The sequence below is a fragment of the Taeniopygia guttata genome, chromosome 4 (genome assembly GCF_048771995.1).
Source record: "Taeniopygia guttata chromosome 4, bTaeGut7.mat, whole genome shotgun sequence".
NCBI classification, from domain to species: domain Eukaryota; kingdom Metazoa; phylum Chordata; class Aves; order Passeriformes; family Estrildidae; genus Taeniopygia; species Taeniopygia guttata.
In genome coordinates, this window is record NC_133028.1 from 57,256,600 (window position 1) to 57,279,343 (window position 22,744).

General features: G+C 38.9%; 1 protein-coding gene across 10 annotated transcripts in view; it reads left to right on the forward strand.

Annotated features, from left to right (window-relative positions):
* The window catches only part of PTPN13 (protein tyrosine phosphatase non-receptor type 13), a 114,857-nt gene that overhangs the window by 50,272 nt on the left and 41,841 nt on the right, over window positions 1-22,744 (forward strand). For 7 of the 10 annotated variants that reach the window (XM_072928661.1, XM_072928662.1, XM_072928660.1 and 4 more), the window contains 3 exons: window positions 5,277-5,840; window positions 15,315-15,410; window positions 17,048-17,147. In XM_072928661.1, the coding sequence (XP_072784762.1) occupies window positions 5,277-5,840; window positions 15,315-15,410; window positions 17,048-17,147 (760 nt within the window). Of the gene's footprint in view, window positions 1-5,276; window positions 5,841-15,314; window positions 15,411-17,047; window positions 17,148-18,892; window positions 20,662-22,744 lie in introns of those variants that run through there. The other 3 variants (XM_072928663.1, XM_072928665.1, XM_072928666.1) reach the window with 2 other exon arrangements.

Here is a 22,744-nt window from a genome sequence, read left to right on the forward strand (position 1 = left end):
CTTGGATGAAATGTACCAAAAAAACCCCTGACCCATAAAGCTGAGTGGGAAAGAGCTATGGTTGCCTTTTCTTGCAGAGGTGCCTAGGAGGGGAAGAAGTAAAATGCTGGATTTATGAAATATGAAGTGCTGCTTGGCAAGGCTCACTACCATTGTTTTGAACAAGATGCCTGGTTTTTGGCGCTCTTTGGTGTTTTTTTGATAGAAAAGCTGTCAGTCCAAAGCAGAATGCAAATTGTTAAACAGGATTTATAATTTAGCCATTACATAAAGTGCTTTCAACAGTCCTTGTGTCCAGTTCAATTCTTCCTTCACAGAGAATACATTGTTTAGGAGTATTTCCATCTGAAACTTGGATTTTTCTCAAAAATTTAGAAAAGAAAAGAGGGGGTGCCATTTCTAGCAGTCAACCTACAGGCTTCATCTGGGTCTGTTGTCTTATGTTTGGCTTTTATCCTGCCCCGAAGGGATTGCAAACCCAACTCCTCCATCACCTACCCACTCGTATTTTAGAAACTAACCACATTGTCTGGGGAGGAAGAATTTTTTTTCTACTGCTTTGTTTTCTGCACAAAGATGGCGTGGGAGATGTTTTTTAAACCATGTATAATAATTTCCTCTCCTGAGACCTCCCAATCTGGCAGTGATGGTGTGTGTTCTCATGCACACGTGGGCAGTCTTCCCCTGCTCCCCCCAGCCCCTCTCTCTTCCTAACCACCCCCGGTCCCATATGTGTGCATCTACAAACATCCACAAGTCAAAATCCATAATAGAGTTGAAAAGATGTTCTGTTTTGTGCAAACAAAAGGAAGGGGCAGGCAGGAAGGCTTGAAAGAAAATTGAGTTGCATTGAGGCATCACAGTATGTGATGATGTTTGCACTTAATTAATATTGGAATAAATGTCTGTGTGATCAAGCTGGTACACAAGTAATCACAGACAGACTGAATTTAGTTAGACAACAGCTCTTGCTCAGAGGAAAAACAACCAGATTACTGTCAGTTTGAGTGAAAGATGGTCTGTGAATGACACTGGTGTGTGTAAAAGAGGGTGTAGTTGCATTCATAGCTGAAAGCGCCAAAGGAAGAAGGAAGCAGATCTGTTTATTTAGCCAGTGTAACATCTGGCAATTGAAGATGTGTGTGGAAAACTAGAGTTTCATTTTAGCACCACAAGGGAATTTAATCATGAACTCCTGGTGATTAATTGCTATTTTTATTGTATATATTCCCTCACTATATATTATACACTGGAATCACACAGTTACTGTAATTGCATTTGAATTATTTACAGTAATTATAAATAATTGCACTAATGTAACATCAAGTGGAGGATAAACACCCAAGGGCGATATGAGGAATCAAGAACCCATACACTCTTCAGATTAGCAAGGAGGAGAGTTTAGTGCAACAGAGAAGTAACTGGGGAACGGGAAAGTATTTCTTTTGAAGCTGTTTACATTCTGCAGCATGTTAATTGCTAACAGTTTGTTCTGTCACCCTCACTGACAAACAGGGAGGCACTGCCCTGTCCTGTTACACACCTGGGTAGCTGAAGCCTGGAGTAGCTTTGCGTGGTCTCAGGTGGTGTAATTAATGTCTTCAGTCGAGCCAAGATACTTGGGATAGGTCTCCAGAGTTTCCATTATAAATACAAGCTTTTTTTTAAAAGAGGAAGGTCGTAGCATGAGTCTTGCATTATAAAGACATAAAAGTTCCCTTATGCAGGTTTCTTTTTATCATTAGTTAGATATTTATTCCTTATATATAGATTTTTGCTGGTGGTGCTTTCCTTTATTTTTCCACACATTTCATTATAAAAGCTGAGGGGGGGGAAAGCTGAAGAATAAACCACATATTGACTTAATGAATTTGGATTTGAGCACGCCATTCAACATAAAGTCCATGTGTTTAAGAAGGAATATTATTCCAGTTTGTTCTCTTTGGAGGTGTATTGTTTTCTGGAAGCTGGATACATGAGCCTTGTGCTGAAAGAGATTTCCTGCAGTCATTTAAGACTCTTGGTCCAAGTAATGCTGAGGTAATGGAGGAAGTCCAGGATTAAAAAAGTGAAAATACCTTAACAGTTGATACTGTGACTTACAAAGTCTATAATAATACTTCAAAAAAGGAAGCAGGAATGAGGAAAGATTTATGTTATTAAAACCAGAAATATTGGCTTGGACTGATTGCTGGTTGCTAATCCAATTTTCTTACTGGTATTTGTACTTGAGTTACTTCTGTATTGAGAAGCCTTGCCCTTGATCCTTGGCCTCTGTGCTCTGGTGCTAAAAGCAGCATGCAGTTTTGGCTGGGATAAAGTACAGGTCTGAAAGTTCTCTATTGCTGTTTTGTTTTAGTTTGTCCTCTCAAGATACCCAGGCTGTGCACTCCTTGCCCCAAAGTCTCATTTTTTCCACTTCTCTTGGGATGATTTTTAACCAGCTCATGTTGGCACTGTCAGTCAGTTTGGACAGAGCTCACTGAAATAATGTCAGGTAGAGAAGGGAGGGTTTTGCAGAGGTGGGAAGAATTGGCAGGGCTGATGAAAAGCTGAAGTGGGAATGGGAAAAGTAATAAAAGACAGATGAAAGACTTCCAAGAGAATTTTTCAGTCTCAAGCCTGAATACTGAGGCCAGCTGTAGCTCATTTTGTTACTATGTAAAAATCTCTTGCTGACTGCTGAAGTCCGTGTGGATCTGAGTTAGAGCTGTAGCATGGGAGTGGAGCACCTCCGCACTGCTTCCTGACAGGACAGCTCATCTCCTGTCTCATCATGCAGTTGGCTGACTGAGTGGCAAAGCTGCAGCCATGAGTACTTCGCATGAGACAGTGCTCATAGCCTTCACTTGCTATTAGGGGAGGCCCAGTGGGGAGTAGAAAGCATCTCTTGTGTGCTGAGGCAAAGGAGCTTGTGTCTTCAGTGCTTCTGTGCAAGCAGGAAATACCTTCTGGTATATCCAAGTCCATGGGAAGCACAGCTTTGGTGAGGAGGATGCTCCTTGCCCCCAGCACTCTCTTAGACTGACACTCTCTTTCCCTGCAGTTCTCACCAGCACACAGCAAGAGAGGGTTGTGTCTCTGGAGTGCTGTGGAGAGGGATACCCACAGGTGCTAAAAGTGCCTTGTGGCTCTTTTCATTGCATGTGATCCTGCAATGAGATCAGTGTGCGAAGACCTAAATGATCTTTTAAAGCAGGAATGTTCTTCTGAGTCATGAGCGATGCTATACCAAGTAATCCTGTGTGCATGGCTGTGGTAGTGTATGGGAGTTGCAGCTGTCTGCTTCTCTTGGGTATTTTTCTGCTTTGTTTGCCTTTGTTTTGTTCAGTAAGGACCCTGCATGTAAATGATCTCAGCGTTAAAGAAGTGCATGTTTGGCGTTTTTTTACAGTGTGTAGAGGAGGTTGTTTTCTTTTTTTCCGGCCTACAATTATCCTGGAACTCTCATTACTGGGGAGGATTCTCAGAGCTCCTTTTGATATGCATTTCTGTTGGCCATCTTAAAAAGCCAACTGCAGTGTTTCGTTTTTTGTCTCACAAATAACTGAGTTAAAATCCTGTTTAGGAGTGTTTGTCCTTGGTGCATGTACATGAATGTGAAGTATGTGTTTGCGGAGTGGATGTCATCCCTTTAGATGGATAGTGGGAACTTCACAATGAGCATTATTTTTAAAAGGCTTTTTTGTGTGTGAATATTATATGTAGTTCACCAGCCTTAGGATGATGTATAGTCTGAGAATAAGGTAATAATGTAATATTTACTTGACCACAAGGAAAATTATGTTTAGTTTAATATTAAAGCTATCTTTCTAAAATATGAAATGAGGCATCAGATCCTTTTAGAAGATTAGCTTGTTCTCACTGGCAAAAGTATTTTTTATTTTCTTGGCTAGATCATGTGGGAATTGTGTTTGATGTCTTACATGACACCTTTTAGACAATCCAAGCCCTAACATTTTATCATCATGTATTTGCATGGTGGTAGGAAGCAAGGGGCTATTTGGTTGCATTTGGCTTCAGTCTTGCTGGTTTTGATTGTTAGTTAAATATCACAGAAATTAAAACTACAAGCTAAAAGCACAGCCCTTCTTTAAGAAGAGTATCAGAGTTGAAAGGTGTTTACACCTTTAAAAGCCTTTTTAAGTCTTTAAAGCATTAGTGAATACATTTCCAAACATCCCTAAATCATTCTGTGAAATTCTCTTTGGAAGGATAACACTGTAGATAAAGATCATCAGGAGCCTGCTGTGCAAGTGGGGCATTTAATTTCAATCGATGCAGGCAGGACTGTGTAACATTCTTTTAAGAGTCGTAGTTACAGCACAGTGATTACTTTGAACTCATGACTGCTTGCTTTTGCAGTGAAATCGTCAAGGCTGCTCCTTCTTAAAGAATGTACATGGGAATATCACAATAAAGATGGAGCTAGCTCTAAGGACGGCATCAGTCACATGCCATGCTGACTCTACCTGAGTCAAAACTTCATGGTCACCATGATATGATATCCTTCAGAGACCACATATTTCATTCATTGTTTGACTTCTGGCAGTTTGTTTTCTTCTGGAAGTAATTTCATGAGAAAGGAGAGGGAGAAGAGAAACTTCCTAAGTATTGGCAGATCCATGTATTAGTGAAGCTCAAAGGGTGCAGACTCAGAGAATCATTTTAACGTTGGAAGCTTTGTTAATTTTGTTTCAGAGTATTCTTTACCAGGAGAGACTATAGTCACCAAAATTAGTAATTGGAGGAAGATCTAGGATTTTTATAATTCCTAAGTACACAATCATTCTTTTCTTACTGCTGACTCTATTGCAGGGCATCTGTAAATCTGTAGAACAAACCTGGACTTGTTATTAAAACCTGTAGGTGGTGTATTTGGGTGTGAGAGGAATGGCTGATTTCAGATTGATTAGTAAGTAGTATTTTTGGTGATAGTCCAGGCTATTTTGAAAATGAAACTAATGAGAAAACAACTTTCAGCAAGTATGTGATACTTTGGGAGTTTTAACTGTTAATATAGAATTATAGTAGTCCTAATTTTTTCTTGAGCTTTTTTTAGAAATAAAAGACATAAAATGGTCATCGTGTATTTGTAGTAGTTGTATTTCTGTCTTTGTTGACTGAGGGAGCCCTTGGAGCAGCCTTCTCAAAGCCTTCTTTGCGTGGTAAAACCAATGTCCAAGCCCGTGTTCATCATACACTTTAACTAATTTGTGTTGGACTCCTGTGTATTAGGTAGAAAATTACATGTATGAAATGTCTCCTTATTCCAGGAAAAACATTGACGGTTGATGCCCCTGATGGACCCAGAGCTCACTTCTCTCGACAGACCACCCTTAACAAAGGACTTAGCAAGTCTATGGGATTTCTGTCCATTAGAGGAACACGAGATGAGGAAGAATTTTTCCAGGGCATTTCTGCAGATTACTGTTCGGGTCAGGAAGATGTTTTCTGTCCTCATAGGTGTAAAACCAGTGAGCTTCAGAAAAAAGGTCACCTTCACACAGATGTCCCTCCCAAACGGAAAATATGGGCTTCTTCCACAGATTTGCTTTGCACTACTGACAAGGCAGCTGAGAGGGACCATGCTGGAGGCCCTCACAGGCACAGCCATCAGTGTGAAACATTTACAGTACGGACTTCTACTACCGCCAGGAACAAGGAAGAAAGATATTCTGACGGGAGCATAGCACTGGATGTCTTTGGACCACAAAAACTGGACCAAACACGCCACATTCCTGAGACATCAACTTCTGCAGCAATATCAAGTGCCTTTGACAGGATAAGAGAGAGACAGAAGAAGTTGCAGCTTCTGAGGGAAGCTATGAATGTAGAAGGTTAGTGAAGCTTTTTGATTTTCTCAGTATTCCAGTCATCAAACAAAGATTTCTCATTAGGATAAATCTGAGTTCCCTTGTAGCAGCTCTTGAAACAGCTGAGGTCTTTGCTTCAACTTTTTTTTACATAAAATGAAGTTGTTAGAGCATCTGTTGCCAACGAAGACAAATGTAGCTGTCCAGATTGCTCACGCAGAATAGTTGATCTTTAACCACTATCAAGCTCATCAATTACAATTAGGAAATAAAAGCTGGTAACAGCCAATTGTCAAGCATTTTTCTAGAAAGAAGATTCTCATCTCCAGCTATTAGAGATGGATTTATGCCCCTGAGGAAAGGCAGAATTTCATCTCCAGATCTCTGTTTTTGTGATATATAACTCTGGACTTAAGCCTGTAAATATGAAATTTATTTTGGCCTTGTGTTCAGATCTTCAGTAAGAATACTTCACACAAGTTCCATGAGTTCATTAAGAAAATGCATGGGGGAAAAACAAGTCTTTGTAATTGTTGTGGGGAAAGTTATAAAATGACCTTGATGCAAAGCAGTGTAAGTGGAACTGCATGTTTTGTTTTCTTTGGTTTTGTGGGGTGATTTTCAGGGCCTGTAAGTTTGAGACAGTTGGATAGAAACTGAGAGCAGAGCTGGATCCTGCTTGTGCTGGGCCAGACAGCATCGCTTGATCATCCAAGGTGTATGGTACAAGAGCTGTATGTACAGAGCTCAGGCATTTACTCAGGTGCCCTCAGACTTGTGAGTTAGCCTGCCTGTTGTGTGACAGAAGTAACTGGGCAAACACACCCTACCTTTACGTCCTTCTTCTGCCAGGGATGTAAACGCCTTCATATTAAGCAGAGATGATAAAGCCTTTTGTCAAGGTTGCGTTTCTGAAAATGCCAGCTCATGCCCTTCGTAGCCATCTTGGGACATGCTTGTATTGCAATTAGCATGGGAAGCTGGATCCTTTCCTGTGCATGTGAGCCTTTTGTTCCAGAAAGGAGTGTTACTGAAATGGCATAGGCAGGTTAAAAAGCTGCTGTGATTTCAGTACAGCTGGAGTTCTCTTGTGCTATCAGATCTCAGATCAGCATCTTCTGATGAGGGGATGAGGGTCACGTTATCATGTGAAGAAATGAACATTGGTGAAAGCAGCACTGTGGAGTTACCATTGTTTATCTCTATAGAAGTTTATTATCTGTTGTTATCTAGCAGGATGTCTGATAAGGTACAGGGAAGTTTGGTTGGCTTTTGGTTTAAGAGTCTGAAATCAACAGGGTCCATCTCAAGTATGTGAGTCAGCTGGGATTGCTGGAGATAGGCAGCTGACAGGGTTTAAGAGGAGGCCACTCCCAGCACTGGGAAAGCTCGATAGCCTTGTTGTTCAGGAGTGCAGCTTTGTGCAGGTTGGTGTTGCATAAGAGCAAAACCAAAAGCATGGCCAAACCCATTGATGAGCAATGGGTTTATCATTCTTATTCAAGCAGATTGGGAGATGGCAGAAAACAAAACATGCCCGTGCCTTGCAAACTGAGATAGGTCATATGTGTGAAACTACTCTATTCCTAAGGGGAATGGGTGAAAGTGCAGTCAAAGTAAACTGGGGACTGGGCCTCAATAGTCACAGAGGCAGTGACAAACACATATAGGGAAGACTGAGGCAATAGCCAATGACTCACTGCCCATCCTTCTGAATTACTTGCTAGGAAAAAAGTAAAGACACTTTCTCAACAGGTTGCTGGGTTTCAGAGTTTTCTATTTTCAAGGAAGGTGTGTTTCGCTCTTGAAGGTGAGAGTGTGTGTTCTACTGTTATATTTTAGGGTCTCAATTGTTCAATTTATTTTGTCAGTAAACTACTTAAAGAAAATGTTTTGAACCAGAAAATAGTTGTGAATATGGATTTTTAATGAGCCAGTTATAAAGGAGTATTCTAGTAAGATGGATGATGAGTGCTTTTTCACATAGAAGTTAGTTGCTGTTATGTCTTATAGGGCTTGAGAAGCCTCACTGGAAGTATCTATTCTGCCTTAATGAGGAGATTCACAAAAGTCTTAATACATAAAGTCTGCTAGTCTGTTAAGACTTCATTCCCTTTTCCTTTTTTTATTCCATATGTTTTATTGTTCCTCATCTTACATTTTTTTACACCAGACATGTTCCTTGAGATCTTTTGCAAAAAGTCTATTGCCAGTTTCATCTGTCAAAGAAATTAAAAATACAGTCCTGAGTTTTTTGTGCATTACTGTTGTATGTCATTTTGAAGTACATAGTAGGTAGACAGATATTTCCATATCCAACACTTTCAAGCATCAAGTGTGTATGGAATTACTCTTCTGACCAGTGCAGCTGAGAGGTATGAGAGAAAAATAGAGAAGGAGAATAACGTACTTCAGAAGTTCATGCAGTTTGGAATAAAGGTTCAGTTCAGTTTGGAGGGGCGAGGAATGGGCAAGGAGTCACAGGAAACAGGGTTATGGTTGGGTAGCAGAGGAGACACAATCTGCTTTCTCTTTGGTAGATCTGGGGATATTTTCAGTTCAGTTGAGCACAGGTCTAGGTTACAGCTAAGCCTGTGTAAATTGTATTAAGCCTCTGCTTTTGGCTGTATACATTGTTTTTCCATTTTTGAATTGCGAAGCGACATTGGACTCTCTGTGAGTTGAACTTGGTGAGATAAAACTTCCCTCCTCAAACTACAAAGGAATTTAAGTGATATATGTCTTATTTTTCTTTAACTTACTTTGGGTTAAGCTGGAAAACTTTTCTGTTATTCATAAAACCTTAAGGAACTGACTACCTTGGAAAAAGAAAATGTTCTTATGCACAAGCTCTGGTTTGCTAAGCTTTCACTCAGAACAATTTTTACAATCTAAATTATAAACTCATGAAAAGCAGAGTTTATAGTGGAAAGAATGAAAGAGCTTTAATTACAGCTGTGCTGTAGTACTTTGTAGTGAGCTGCAGACCAACTAAAGTGCACTATAATACACTGTTAGAACATCTCAGATTTAGCTTCAAAAGGCTTCCAAGGGCTGTGTCCTTGTGATTGCCTTGCTCTTGAACTTGCTGGTTTATGTTAATCTGCTGTACAGTTTCAGGGCTGAGGTTGTTTATCTCTTCTATCCTGAAGATGATTGTTTATGATTAGGTGCCATTTAGCCAGCAAGGGCAAGAGTCTGCTATTTGACTTATGTTGTAGCCAATTCTGATCACTAATAAGAGACTCCAAAAATAGGTGTTAATTTTATCAAGACAGTAAGTTCTTCATCTTTGCCCTTTTCTTCATTCTTGTTTTGTTATGGAGGTGTTGTGACCTTAGAATTGATTAGAGTTAAAAAGTTGTTGGGTGTTAAACCCAAACATCTTATCTGTACCAACATAGCAGGTTTTGTTTTCAGTGTTCTTTTGAAACTTAGAAATTGCTGCCTGGCACCTGCTGAAAGTGTGCCATTTCTTTCACCGAGAAAATAATATTATTTTACATTTTGCAAGCTTGCATTGCAGCTTATGAGTGTGAAGATGTCATCTGTTCTCCTGTGCTCCAGGTTTTTTCACCTTCTCTCCCACCAAACTGATTGTATCTCCTGACACTTGTGAAGTGTACACACACTCAAGTTTTCCAGTTACCTCAAGTTATCCCAGGCCTGCCTTCAAATGGCTCAGTAGCAAGGTACAAGCTGTGACATGGTAATGGTAGCCTTGTCTGACCCTCTCCTTTTGCTTAGGCAGCTCCTCCCCCCACTCTTTTGTGTGAATGCATAATTCAAAGTGAAAGGGTTTATGTGTTACTTGAGTGAATAAGTATCCTTTTAATAATTTTTTTTAATTTAGTATTGTTTATGAGGATGTTGTAAGTGAGATGCATGAGGGAGCATAAAGCTTGCCCATGTCCTTGTGGAATACAGGAGGACAAAACCAGTAATGAGAGTAGTAATATAGCTGGCTGTGGGTTGAAATAGCAGACAAGGCAAAAAAAGATGGGAGGATACTGAAAAAGTTGATCTTGCTGAAGCTCTGGAATGCTGAATCCAGGGGTGGGGAAATGGGGGTGGTTTGGGAATATTCTCAAACCTTTGTTGAATGTTTTTGCAGTTGGGAACCATGTGAATTCCCGACCCACAAGTTGTGTTTATTCCTTTCTCTTTCCACCTTTATTGTTTTTCCCAACAGGCAACTCAGATTATTAAGTCCTCAGATTTTATGGATTTTGTCCAATTATTGCTCTTGCTTCATAGAGTCAGCAGTAATAGTCTGTATTTCTAGACAGGAGTCTTTTCCTCCTAAGTCTTCTTCCACGCGTTTATCTCATGATACTGTACTCATTAGCTGCCTTGAAGACTCATTTAGACCCTATTAATGAAATTTACACATTATGACAGCCTGTGTTTAGCTGGGAAGGTTGCAGTTAAAGGTTACAGTTAGGGATACTCTAAATGCCTGGATTTTAGATGTTCTCTTAGTTTGAAGGTGCATTTTTGAATAACGGAAAATTTCTGCAGGTAATCAGGCAGCTGTTGGTAGCAAATTTATCCCAGCAGATTAAGCCCCAGAATTTTGAATTTGGGAGCTTCTGGAGAAGTGGGTTAAATGGGAGATTGAATTTAGGGGGAAAAAAATGAATAGTTGCTTTACAAACTTAGCACTGTGAATTCATTGAAGTGCACATACTTCCTTTTTCTCTTGAATTCTATGTTCTGGGTTTCTGAGTTCACTTTGGGCCATCTGAGCCGTGTACAATGGCACATCTGTTTGCATGTGAAAGCAAAGGAAGGGGCAATTTGTACATGTCTCTGTGGTGCTGCAGTGTGATTTAAATTCATTTGTGACAAAATAGATTCTCATGTGGTTGGTCTGTCCAGTAGAACAATATTCAGAAATAATTTTAACAAATCTGAGAGGTAAGGTAATGGGCTGATGCTATTTTGCTAAGAGAACTCCACTTGTTGATTTTACTGAGACAAGAGATGCTGGCTTTTCAAGGAAGAAGATATTTGTGAGATATCTGTAAAATACAAGTACTATGACATCAGCAGCTACTACTTTGTGCTGAGTTTCACAGCTTAACTTTAGGCAGTAAACCAGCTCTTACAATTGCATAATTGCACAACAGAGTGCCATCTGTTTTATCTCCTCTCTCGAGCTTTCAGCAGCTCACACAATCTGAGATTGTCAATTTCTGGTCAATACATTACATTCTCAGTTGGATAAAGCATTTAAATTAAAACAGGCAAACAACTTTGTTAGACAAACTCTCAGTCCAGACCTGTGTTAGTTTACATACCTTATCCCAGATGGCATGGTCCAGATCCAGAAAACAAGTGTCTTTCTAAATACAGGACTCTTGAGTTCCTACCAGACCCCGGTATTGTTATTGTTAATCTCTGTTTTCCTTTCCAGCCTAGCATTAGAGATGTGTGTTCTTTGCAGTTTTCCAAGGCTACATTTTTCTGAATTAGATTACATCTAATCTAAGGTAGATTAGATCCTGCCAGGCCCTCTGCATCAGATGGGGCTCCCTAGGGGGTTGTCTGGATAGCTGGTGACTTGGATTACATGTGCAATACAGCTTTTTCATGCAGAATGTGAGTGGTGGAAATAGTGCAAGTTAAACTGAGCCTGCTCCCCTAGAAATCTGAGTGGGATCATTTCCTTTGTCAGTTGTTGGATGTGGATCCCCACCAGGAATTTGAACTGCATCTCGATGCCCTTCCTGTTAAACCTGTGCTGGCTTGCATCAGATAGTTCAAGTTTTCTTAGCTGAAAAGAGGAAAAGGAAAAGCAAATATGAAACTAATCTATTGATTTAACTCATGGGAAAGAAGTGAGTCCCAGCTTCTCCTGAAGGGCAGTTAATGTGTTTTAAGGGGCATTATAGTACCACTGTCCTGTAGCAGACACCCACCAGGAAACTTCAAAGGGCAAGCAGAGCTCTCTCCCTGTTGGTTTAATTCTGCTGCCTTCTCTGTGCCGCCAGAAATAATTCTGTAATGATGTGTATTTGAAAACATGTGTATCTGATGTGACTCGTGTTCAGGATAATGAAATTCCAAGCTGAATGTGGTTCTCTGGTTTCTGTTGAAGTTGGCTGAGGTGAGGCTCTCTGTAAGTGACTTGTCTGGGCTTGCAGCTCTCGCCTTGCGTAAATAGTGTGTGTTGTTATTTTGTGCTGTGTGAGGTGCCTGGGAGGTTGTGCTCTGCTGGTTTTGATAGGGAACTTGAAAAAGCACCACTAAGCAGCACAAAGACTCTCCAACTTGTAATGAATGCATCATCTACCTTTGCATCATGGAGCTACCACATGCTTATTTTGCTTTTTAGTACAAATTTTATATATTCATTTTAGTTACAAACTCTTAAAACATGCTTAAACTCATGGGTTTTTTTCTATTAAGGTATGAAATCATTTAAAGTGTTCTGGCAAAAGACTGTAATCTAAACAGTAAAATGTTGAGGGTAAGTGATACAATTATTTTTGCTACAATGTGCTTTGTATTTATAGAAGTTAAATCAGTTCTGAAGTCTCTCTTAATTCACCAAAATTTAAAAAAAACAACCAAAAAAAAAAAAAACCCAAAACAAAACCAAAACCAAAAAACCCAGGAAACTAAGACAACAAACCAAGTCTGTTCAGAATTTCCAGGGAAAAATTGTAAATATGGAAGATAGTTGTTTTATTATAGTCTTTAGCTGGGACTTGGTAACTTTAGGAAGCCAATTCTTAATTAGAAGCTTAATGGAAACTTGGACATGATACAAGTGCCTTCTTTGAAGTTAATCCTAATATGATACATGAGAATTGAGGAGAATTGAACTCCTCTGGAGGAGAGAGCATAAATTATTTGGATGACTATGCGAGCATATAGATAGAATATTCTCAATATTTACATTTTAACTGAGTATTAGCAGGTCTGCAGTGCACATTCTGTCTGTGCCCCAGGAAGGAAGGCACTTGGGTAAGAGGCAGGAGCAGTTCTGGGGGGATGTGTACACAGATGTTTGTGTAGGCCAGCAGAGAGCTGGAAGGAAGATGCCCCAGCAGCAAACAGTTCTACCTCTGTATGTGTTTTCTCTAAACTGAGCAAAATGGATATAAATCTAGGATTTACATGAAATTTCAGTATGTAGCTTCTTAATTGCCTTGAAACTTTCCTGATAGCCCAGCATGGAAAGGTTGTTGAATGCTTCCAGCAGATGGAAGACATTTGCTTGTGTTCTTGGGTTGAGTTGTGTGGTCTTGATTAGGGAGAAGGATGTGGCAAGACAGGAGTGTGGTCCTGTCTCCAGATCTATTTGTGAATGGGTTTGAGCCTTGTTGGGCCTTATGTGGGGGTCTGTGACAACATTGAGATAAACAGTGTGTGGAAATCTTGCTTTTGGTTTCTTGGTTCATGGACTTGGCCTACAGCATGGCACCAGCTCCTGCTAACAGGATCAGTCAGGAGAAATCAAACACCCTGCAGAGTCCCATAGCATGCCACCACCTGCAAACACTTGTCTCGTGGTTTAACTGCATATTTCTGTTTTACCACGGGTTTGGCTTTTTCAAAATTTAATGTCTCAAAGAACCAGAATGGAGCCATAATTTGTGTGCAATTTGAGAAGCCCTGGCTGCTGACTAAGTGGCAAAAAATAAGGCTGTTTAAAATCTCACATCATATTTTGTTGTTCCCTCTCCATCATCTTGCTTCAAAGTCAGTTCAGCAGAGTTTGAAAAACCTACAGCTAATAAAACTACTGGGAAAGAAGAGGTTTGGTTTTAGTTAAACATTTCAGTACTGTAGCTCCAGTGTTGTGTGTGGATTGATTTCTCACTTAAGGGCTAGGATCATTTTGAAAACACATCTCCAAAAGCTACCCACTGAATCTGGGTTTTATTTCCCATGGTAGGCAAGCAATTGCTAGACTGGGAGCAGATTTCTTTGTTGTAAAATCCACAATGTTGAAAGTAGCCATTGTGAAAGATTGAAGCAACCTCACTGCTCCCACACAGTCCCAGTGGATTCTTTTCATCTTGCTGTAGGTCCATACTGCTCCTTTGTGAGAGTAGTGTAAAATGTTCTTTGGATAAATTGGGTTTTATCCTGCTAAATATGCAACTGCAGTGGGCAGGTGAGACCTGTTGGTTTCAAGAGTTGATTTGCAGCTTTGCTCACCTTTCCCAATTTTCTTAAAAATTCCCTACACTGCCCAAGTGAGCTGGGTAAAAATGGGGGAAATACTGGCTTTTAAAGAAGGCTTTGGAAACAGTCAAAAATGAACATGAACTAGTCTTAAGTTCTTGGAGTACTGCATTATCTTACTTCTTTTCATGCTTTTTTCCTATTTGGAATTTTTTCTATTTCTGTAGGAATTCTTTATGAGTAGTGTTGTTGACTAACCTGTCATCTGGCCTAATAGAAGTTATTATGTCAGCAGGTTTATTGTTCCCTCAGAATTTTTCCACACATATTTGTTTTCTGGACATGGAAAGTTAAAACTTCTGATTTCTGTGTTGCAGCCTCCAGAAATATCTTCTCATGTGTTCCCCATTTTGTATTCTTGTATTGAATATTGCTTGCTGTAATGACTGGCACTTGTTTTCACAGCAGTTACAGGTGTTTTTTCTATTCACTGCTTTTGTTTTCAAAAACATTAACTATCATCAGACCAGAAACAGCCTTCTGCAAATAAGGACACCTGAGGTTTTTTGTCTCACTTTGACAGTGAAGCATTGGTATTCCCAAGATGTAGACACTCTTTGCGTGCGTGTGCGTGTTCTCCTTTAAGCACATTCTGTGTGTGGTTGTTGGCTTGTGCTTAGGAAAGTTGTGGGAGATGGTTGCAAATGTCAAGTCCATATTCCCTTCTGTGGAGTCCTTTGCTCCAGTATGTTATTTATGTAATCCCCTGAGAGTAGGAACTGGGACTGCTGTATTGATTTCTCATCACATCAGTTTAGCTGTTCTGGTTAATTAAATATCCTCTAAGGGCTTACTAATTGATTGTTAATCATATTTTGTGGATGTCAAAGATGACCTGAATTATAATTTTCCAGTGCTTGCTTTATCTCTCTGGATATTTTTCTTTTCACATCGTAAAGGAACCAGGGACTGAATTCTGGTGATTGCTTTTTACATGAAAGAGGTGCACACCAAACATTTGCCCCTGGTTTATTTGCAGGAGGGATCTGTTTTTGTCTTGGGTCTCAATGGAGTTTTTTTAATGCCAGTTTTAACTTGGGAAGTGATGTTGAGGGAAGCTCAGAGGCGGTGGCTGTATTGGGATAGTCAAGAATGGCCATGCTGACCACAGAACCCTCAGGCCACAGGAACAGAATGGCACTGCCCAGCATCCCCTGGGTATTTGCTTTTAGACTCCATAGCCACAGGCATTTTAAAATTATTTGAAATTTTTTTTTTAAATTTAAAATGTTTGTATTTGATTTTTACATTATGACTGTTGGTTTTTACTTCTGATACTTTGGTTTAAACTTTCAGAGCCTTTGAGAAGGTACAAATCTTATCACAGCGATGTTTATAGTACTTCAAGTGAAAGTCCATCTGTTATTTCTTCAGAACCAGATTTCAGGCAAGGTAAGACCTATGTTTAAAAACCAACCAACCAACCAAAAACCCAAAGGAACAAAAAAACCTAAAGAAAAAATTTTGAGATGAAAACCAGACATCAAAAGCCTTTAGTAGGAGTCTTGATAATTGTCCTGATACAAAGTTCTAAGATGATGAAATTACAACATGATGTACAGATCAGCATAACCTGCAGTCTGTTCAGAAATGAGTTTGACATTTAGCATTCTGGGATGGAACCTGGTAGGAAAAGCTGGAAACAGTTAACTTTTTACTAGAAGTGTTCTTTTTTAAATAACATGCTGCAAAAAAAAATGATGCTAGTGCACAGTAGCAGTGAATTACAAAAGCCTTGTATGGGACCTCCATGGTATAATTTTATCAGTGGGTTTTACTATGAGGGTTAAGTGGTTTATAATTTATATGACAAGGATTTCAGTGTAATGCTAAAGTCCTACATAGTACAGGCTGTTAGTAAGATAAATTTAAGTAGTTTCTATTAAATCAATTGCTTGAAAAAGCGGGAGATGATATGAAGGATTTTTTGCTGATGTATGGCAGGAAGAATCATCTTGCCAGAATCATTATAAAAAATGGAGACAAATCTTTTGGTGAAAATTAGGAAACAAGACAATAGTTAGGAAGCTGGAGTATAGCTGCACTATATGTATTCTGTATGCACAGAATTCCAGCCCAGCCTCCATGTACTCACTGCTATCTAAACCTTCTTTGTCATTGTCTGTCCTTGTGCTTACTGAGCCAGAAGCCTGAGGAGCAGTAACAAATATTGAGGCTCCTGTAATTTCCCTTTGCTTGCTTGCAATTTGGAACACAGTGTTTATGTGTCCCAGTCCAAAGACAGCAACTCCTAAGTTGTACAGGCAAGATAGAGCTGCCTTCTAGTAGTCATATATCTGGGCTGAGTGAAATGACTGTTAAAAAACCTATTTCTAAATCAATGTCATTTTAGTGTGTTCTGCAAGAGTTCTCCTGCCAGCTCTGTTTGATGAGGGTACAGTGAGAGGGGGAAGTGAAGTACTGTGCAAAGTCAAGCTCTAAGTGTAGCATTTCAGGTGCTGCTACAGGAAGATCTCCCAGCAAAAGCTGTAATTTTACAAAGAGAATAGCAGATTAATGTATTGCCAAAAGGAAAAAAATCTGTAAATTATAATGAGGAGTCAGATTCCAGGGATAATGATTAGAAGTTCAGATACTGCTTTCTTTAGCTCCTTTTTTTGGGTACTGGATGCATAGTTAGCTCTCTTTCTGGTCTGGAGTAGTTTTGTATGATGTCTCTGCCATGTTTGTCTCAACTCATGGCTGACAAAAAGCATATGTGACCTTGGGAAGGGGTCTATGCAATTCTGTGGCATTTATTTTGACTTCTTTTAGGCATTCCTTAGTATCAGCTTAGTATCAGGACTATCAGCTATTTTTGTTGGGGTAAAACTATAAGATAGCTCTGAAAACTGAAATCAACTTCATAATGTTAATTTGTTTGATACTGTAGTTCCATTGTGCAGAACACATAAATTTGATTCCTTCTGAGTATTCTCATGTGGCTGATAAATCCTTGGGGTTTAGATGGGATTACTCTCTGTGCTTTGTTGCCCAGTCAGGTATTAATTTGTCTTTTGGTTTGCTAGTGAGAAGAAATGAAGCTTTCAAGAGAGATGATGCCAGTGGTGTGTTATCGGGTGCTGATGATATCTCCACATCAAATCAAGCTAATTCTCAGAGAACAAGGTAAACCCTTTGAAAACAATATGGCTTTTTCATTATCAAAGGATGTATTCTAAATCTGCAGTTGAAGTTTGTCACTCCCATCCCTGCTTCTGGTTAAGATTAAAAAAAAAGGCATGTAATACTTGAATGAAAATAGCATTTCAGAATTATATATTGAATTCTGAAGTAAAAGTCTCATGCACTGTAATGTAGAGGTAAGTTGGGTGTCCATATTCAGTTCCCATGTTTAATGGAGACTGGGTTGAACTCAGGTTGTTATAATTGTCAGAAGGTCAGAGGCTATGTTCTGCTCAGGAATATTTAATTTTTTTTAATCATACATTTCCAGAATAAAGGTTTTGAAATTACTGATATTAACACAGATTTATTTGTGTGGTTTTTTTTTTTTTTAATTTAATAAGGAAATGGAAGCATGCTTATTTCCTTGAAATAAGTCAAAAGCCATACATTTGGTACATTTGGTTTGGTTGTTTTGGCAAAATCTTTAGTTCATGCTTTTGTATTTGTATTTTTTTTTTTTAATACCCCAGTACTTATTAAGCAAGCAATTCAGTAACAGTTAATGCTTTTTGAAATTTACTTGCTGGGTAGTGTATTCAAATATAGCACCTGTGTGAGTTTCATTTTTCCAAATGCCATTCATCAATATAGCTTTAAATAGCAGGTTCTTCAAAACTTTGAACATCACCTTTGAGACAGCATCTTTTTAATACAGGAGAAGCATATCTTGCCAGATCTCTTGCGTTTTGAGAATGGTTCCAACTGTAAAGGTTTGAAAATTTTTATTGACATTGACCTTTTGGATTTAACAGTTTCATCTGGTCCCTGCCTGATACCTAATCACTTTGGAATGTCTTATCAAAATGATGCAGATGATTTTTGTAGCAAGGGGTAAAAAATAAAGGCACATCACCTTCTTGCCCTCTTCCCTTGTCACATCACAGCAACAAAACCTTCCCTTGGCAGCTTTTTGCTTTGTGTGCTGTAGATCAGAAGCAACTTTGCTGCTATGCTCAATATTCTAGGATGTTTATATGGTTTTGGCATATGTTGGAGGGGAATCCTGCTCTGTCCTATTAAAGAAACTTGGAAATGTGTGAAGATTGGGCCTGTGTTGGGTGATGTGACACTGCTGGTGAATGTGTCCTCCATGTTCACTTAAAGCAAATAGGGCTTAGAGCCATGCTTTGAGCATGAGGATGAAAATAAATTAATGTCTGCTCCTTGCACTGTACTGTGAGCCAGAAGTGGGTCTGGGTAAGGCAGGGTCTCAAATGAGCTGCATGGCAGGGCAGGTGAGCACGAGAAGTTTCCTTGGAGGTCATACAGATTTTGGTTACCTCATTTGATTAATTGGTTTCCTCACTACCTGCTGTTTGCCTGAGAAATGCCAAGTCATCTAAAAACCTATATATTGGCATTCTGGCAGGGAAGAAGTATTTGGGCACAGCTTAACTGAGTGCACACAGTTTTGTTGTCAGGAATATGGTATCTGTGTAATGCTGTATGTGTTAGTGGTATCCAAGCAGTTGTGGGAATCCAGCCTGTCTTCACATAATGTATGTGCTTTTATGGCAGACTTCTAAGGGTTACTGGTTTATATTCCATGTAACCCTGATAAAGAGCTGTACATTTTTACTTTGTGTTTCATGCTGTTTTAGCACGACACTAAAGTGGCAAATCAGATTATTGCCATTGTATGTACATAAACAATATATAGCTTTCTTAACTTATTTACCTTTTTTTTTTTTTTTTTTTTTTTTTTTTTTTTTTGGGTGAAAACTGCTAAGTCAACCTTCCTTCCTTCCTTCTGCTTTGCCTGGAACCCAGGAAATTGTCCATTCAGCACCGTAGTTATGCTTCCAAATAAGCCAGCAGTAATTTGCGGATGCTGATAGAGAACTTCTGTTTCTATTTACAAAGTATTTCAGAAACAGAAAGTAGTATGTGGTATGCAAATGTGTCACATTGTAAATGACTCATTGTTGTAAATGAATCAGGCCTATTATGCAAGTGAAAATGCTGAGGTAAAGCAGCACATAGTTTCTCATGGTTTGTTTCACATTATTTTATATTACTCTGTTAAGACTGTAATGGATGTAATTTAATGGATGTAATTTGTATATGTGGGAAATCTAAAACGAAAATGTTTTTCAAGCACAGTGTAGACTTAGCAATGGAATGAATTTTGCATGTATGTAACTATACAGTACTTTTTAAAATATCCTGTATCCCTGACTTCCACTCTGATACCATTGCACTTGCACAAAAATATAGTAGGTAGGTATCACAGGTAGTTATTTACTGGTTTTCATAATTGTTCACCCATTTTTATAGGTGAAGACGTTTGGGTTTTTTTTCTTAATCTAACTACCAGACAGTATGTACATCCAAGATGAAGAAATAAGGCTGCCAGCTAGTTTTGCTATCTTTTTTTGCAGACCTACTGAGAAACAGAACAGCAGCCACAAGCAGAATTCAGTTCTCTACTAATACTTACATTGTACCTCCTTTACTAATATGAGCTGAATAGAAAACAGTGTGCTCTCTCCATCTTGCTTCAGCAGCTCCTAAAAGAGTACTAACACGTGTAAAAGGAATTCAATCCAAGATGGTAGTTAGTTAAATGGGGGATTTCTAATAAGATAACTTAGTCTTTTTATCCAGGACATTGCATGTTGCTTCCCTAAAATGTCCTGTGTTGCAACACACCATGGCTTTTATAGATTCAGAAACCTCAGGTCTCAAAGTAAAACTGGTGATAACGGATCTCAGAGTTTACATGCTTTGGCTGGCCATTTGATTCCACAGTTTGGGGAAGTATATGCATCTTAATCAATTGCTTAAATTCCAACAGCACTTGGGAGCATGTTTCAGTGTCTCTCTTACATTCAAGAGATATCATCTGTACTTTTTGCTGCTCCTGTGGCGTATTCTTAGAGCCAATCTCTTTAATTATCCACAGAATTATTGTGATAAAATTGAATTGTAAATCAAATAGGAGGATTTGGATTTGAGGAAGGTTTCTTTTAAAAGAAGCAGCAAAGCTGTTCAGAGTTATCAGAAGGTGCAGCTTGTGCTATTTGGGTGGGCTGGTCTGATGTTAAATTAGCAGGAGTCATAGACATTCAGTATTACCCTTCTTGTGGTCTGTGACTGTGGTTATCCTTTAAGCTTCTTGGAATACATTCCTTGTGTCAATGGCTTGTGTCTTGTTTCCTCTCTGCTTCTTATATTCCTTGGGACTTTTCCTTTTTTTACTTCTGTTTTCTTTTTTTCTTCCTTTACTACTTCTTCCTTTTTCTCTCTAGGAGCAGCAGCTGACATGGATCTCTTCCTTCTGTTGCCCATTCCTTCCAGTAGATTTCATTTTCATATCCTTCCTACCTTACCAAAAGGCATACATCTTTCTCAGTCTATTCCTGACCTTCCCACTGCACTAATCATTAGGGAATGCCTACCTGCTTCCCTTCTTCCAACTTCCTTCTCTGATCCAATACCTGCTAATTTCTTGGTAAGTACACCAGGTGAAGAGAGAATTAATTCACTTCCCTTTTTTTTTCCAAGCGTCAGCCTTCCAGGTTTGTGCTCCCCTACCATCTGCAGGTTAATAAGCAGCTGTGAGGTGCTGGTTTGCAGTCAGACACTGATGAAAATACAAAGTAGCAGCCAAGTACTTGTCTGATGAAGCACCACACAAAACACACTTCTGTGATGCTCTCTGTTAGGACTGTCATTTAGACTCTTTTTTTTTTTTTTTTTTTTTCCTTCCAGTAATAACACTTGCATATTCAGAACTTCACGAATGAGCTCTCCTCATTTCAACAGTATTTCCTTTTCTGTAGGAGAGATGCATTCCTTGTCTTGGAACCTAAAGACTGAATCATGTTGCTCCCTCCCTGTGAAAACTGGAAGTCTGACCAAGCCAGAGTTCATTTTACTGCCTCAGGATGCTGAAACATGCAGATTTATATTTGGTGATAGCACTTATGTACTTAGACAGGAAAGTTTGTAAGCCCTTAGGTTTTTGAGCTTCCTCCAGAGACACCCGACACCCACCCCAATTTTTAGAGGAATTAATACATGTCAACATAGATGATAAAACCAATCTAGTGATAAAAACTTCTGATTGCTGCTGTTGCACGAGGCTGTATGTTTTTTAAAAGGCAAGATATTTTTCTTCAGTAAGTGTTTTCACAGTAGCAAGTTTTTAGATAGAGCTAGTTGCAACATGCCTTTGTCAGATGTCTTTGATAATTCATAGATATTTATGTTCAGAAAGTGTTTATTTTTGTTTTATTTCAGAGCCCATCCTTAGACCTTGATCTGAAGGGTGCTTGTGGGTGTGTTTAACTTAGGGTTTTGTCAATATTCCCATATATGTTGATCCTAACAAGTTTCCTCGTGGGGAAAAGCTAAGCATGTGCACATGTGTTGGCAGGTCTGAGGCCTTTTCTCATTTATTTGTCTTTTTAAGTTCAGTCTTATGTAGAAAAACAACAGAGGAGGGAGAAGGGAAAAAAATGCTGTGAAAGCCCTGCACAGGGGAAAGGACAATGGGCTAGCATTAACACATTTGTGCCATAACTACTCTGTCTTCCCTGAAATTTCCTTTGAGGAACTTTAGCATTGTTCCCTTATATTTAACTCTTCTTATTTTAAGGCTGGTTTTGTATGCTAACCAATGGCACTTTAGTATTAAAGGTATTGGTATTAGTTAGTAATGTTGTAAAAAGATGAAAATCAAATTTGAAATCACATCCACAGTTTAGCATAGGCAAGTGTACTGTCTTGGACAGGTGCATTTTTCTCTTAGTTTTTTAACAGATTTGTCACTCACCAAATATATATATAGATTCTTCTAGGAAGTATATAAATGTATATAGGAAGTATATAAATGTAATGTATTTTTAAGAAGTCTGTATGTTTCCATACAACAAAGGGCCCTGTGTCAGTCAGCGCAGGATTACTCTCTATTTGTGTGTATTTCTAAACCTGACTGCAATGATACGCAGGCTTCTAAACATTTTCTTTGCTTTTTCATGTTTTTCATTACTCAGTATGTGTGGTATGCTTAACACTCAGTTTAGAATTGCCAAATAATGGACTTTTTATGTGAAAGGCACCTTAGTTTCCCCTGTCTATTTTTGTTTAAGAATTGCCTCTGTATAATTAAGTTTACGGGGAGAACATTGCTTATTCTTGTTTTAGGATTTCTTCAGAAGGCTCCATGGGTTTTTGTTTAGTTCAGGGTTTGAAGGTGTTTTTCTGTAAGCCTGGGACAGAGAGAATGGGAATGGAAATTGATTACTGGTTTTTGGGGTTTTTTGATTTCTCAGTCATTCACATTTCCTAGCCAGCAATTTTATTTTTCAAATTAAAAATGTCTTTTTTTTTGCCCAAACAGGATGTGAATTTCTTTCCTTATGTGAAGAATGAGACTGATAGGATGTTTGGGATCAATACTTACAGAAAAGAAATTGCAGATATGTTGCTGTGGTTTTTTTTGAAATTCTGATGTCTTTTTGTTTGTTTTTCTCATTTTTTCCTTCAGATTATGAATTTAGACTCTAATTTAGTCATTGGGGTGACTGTAT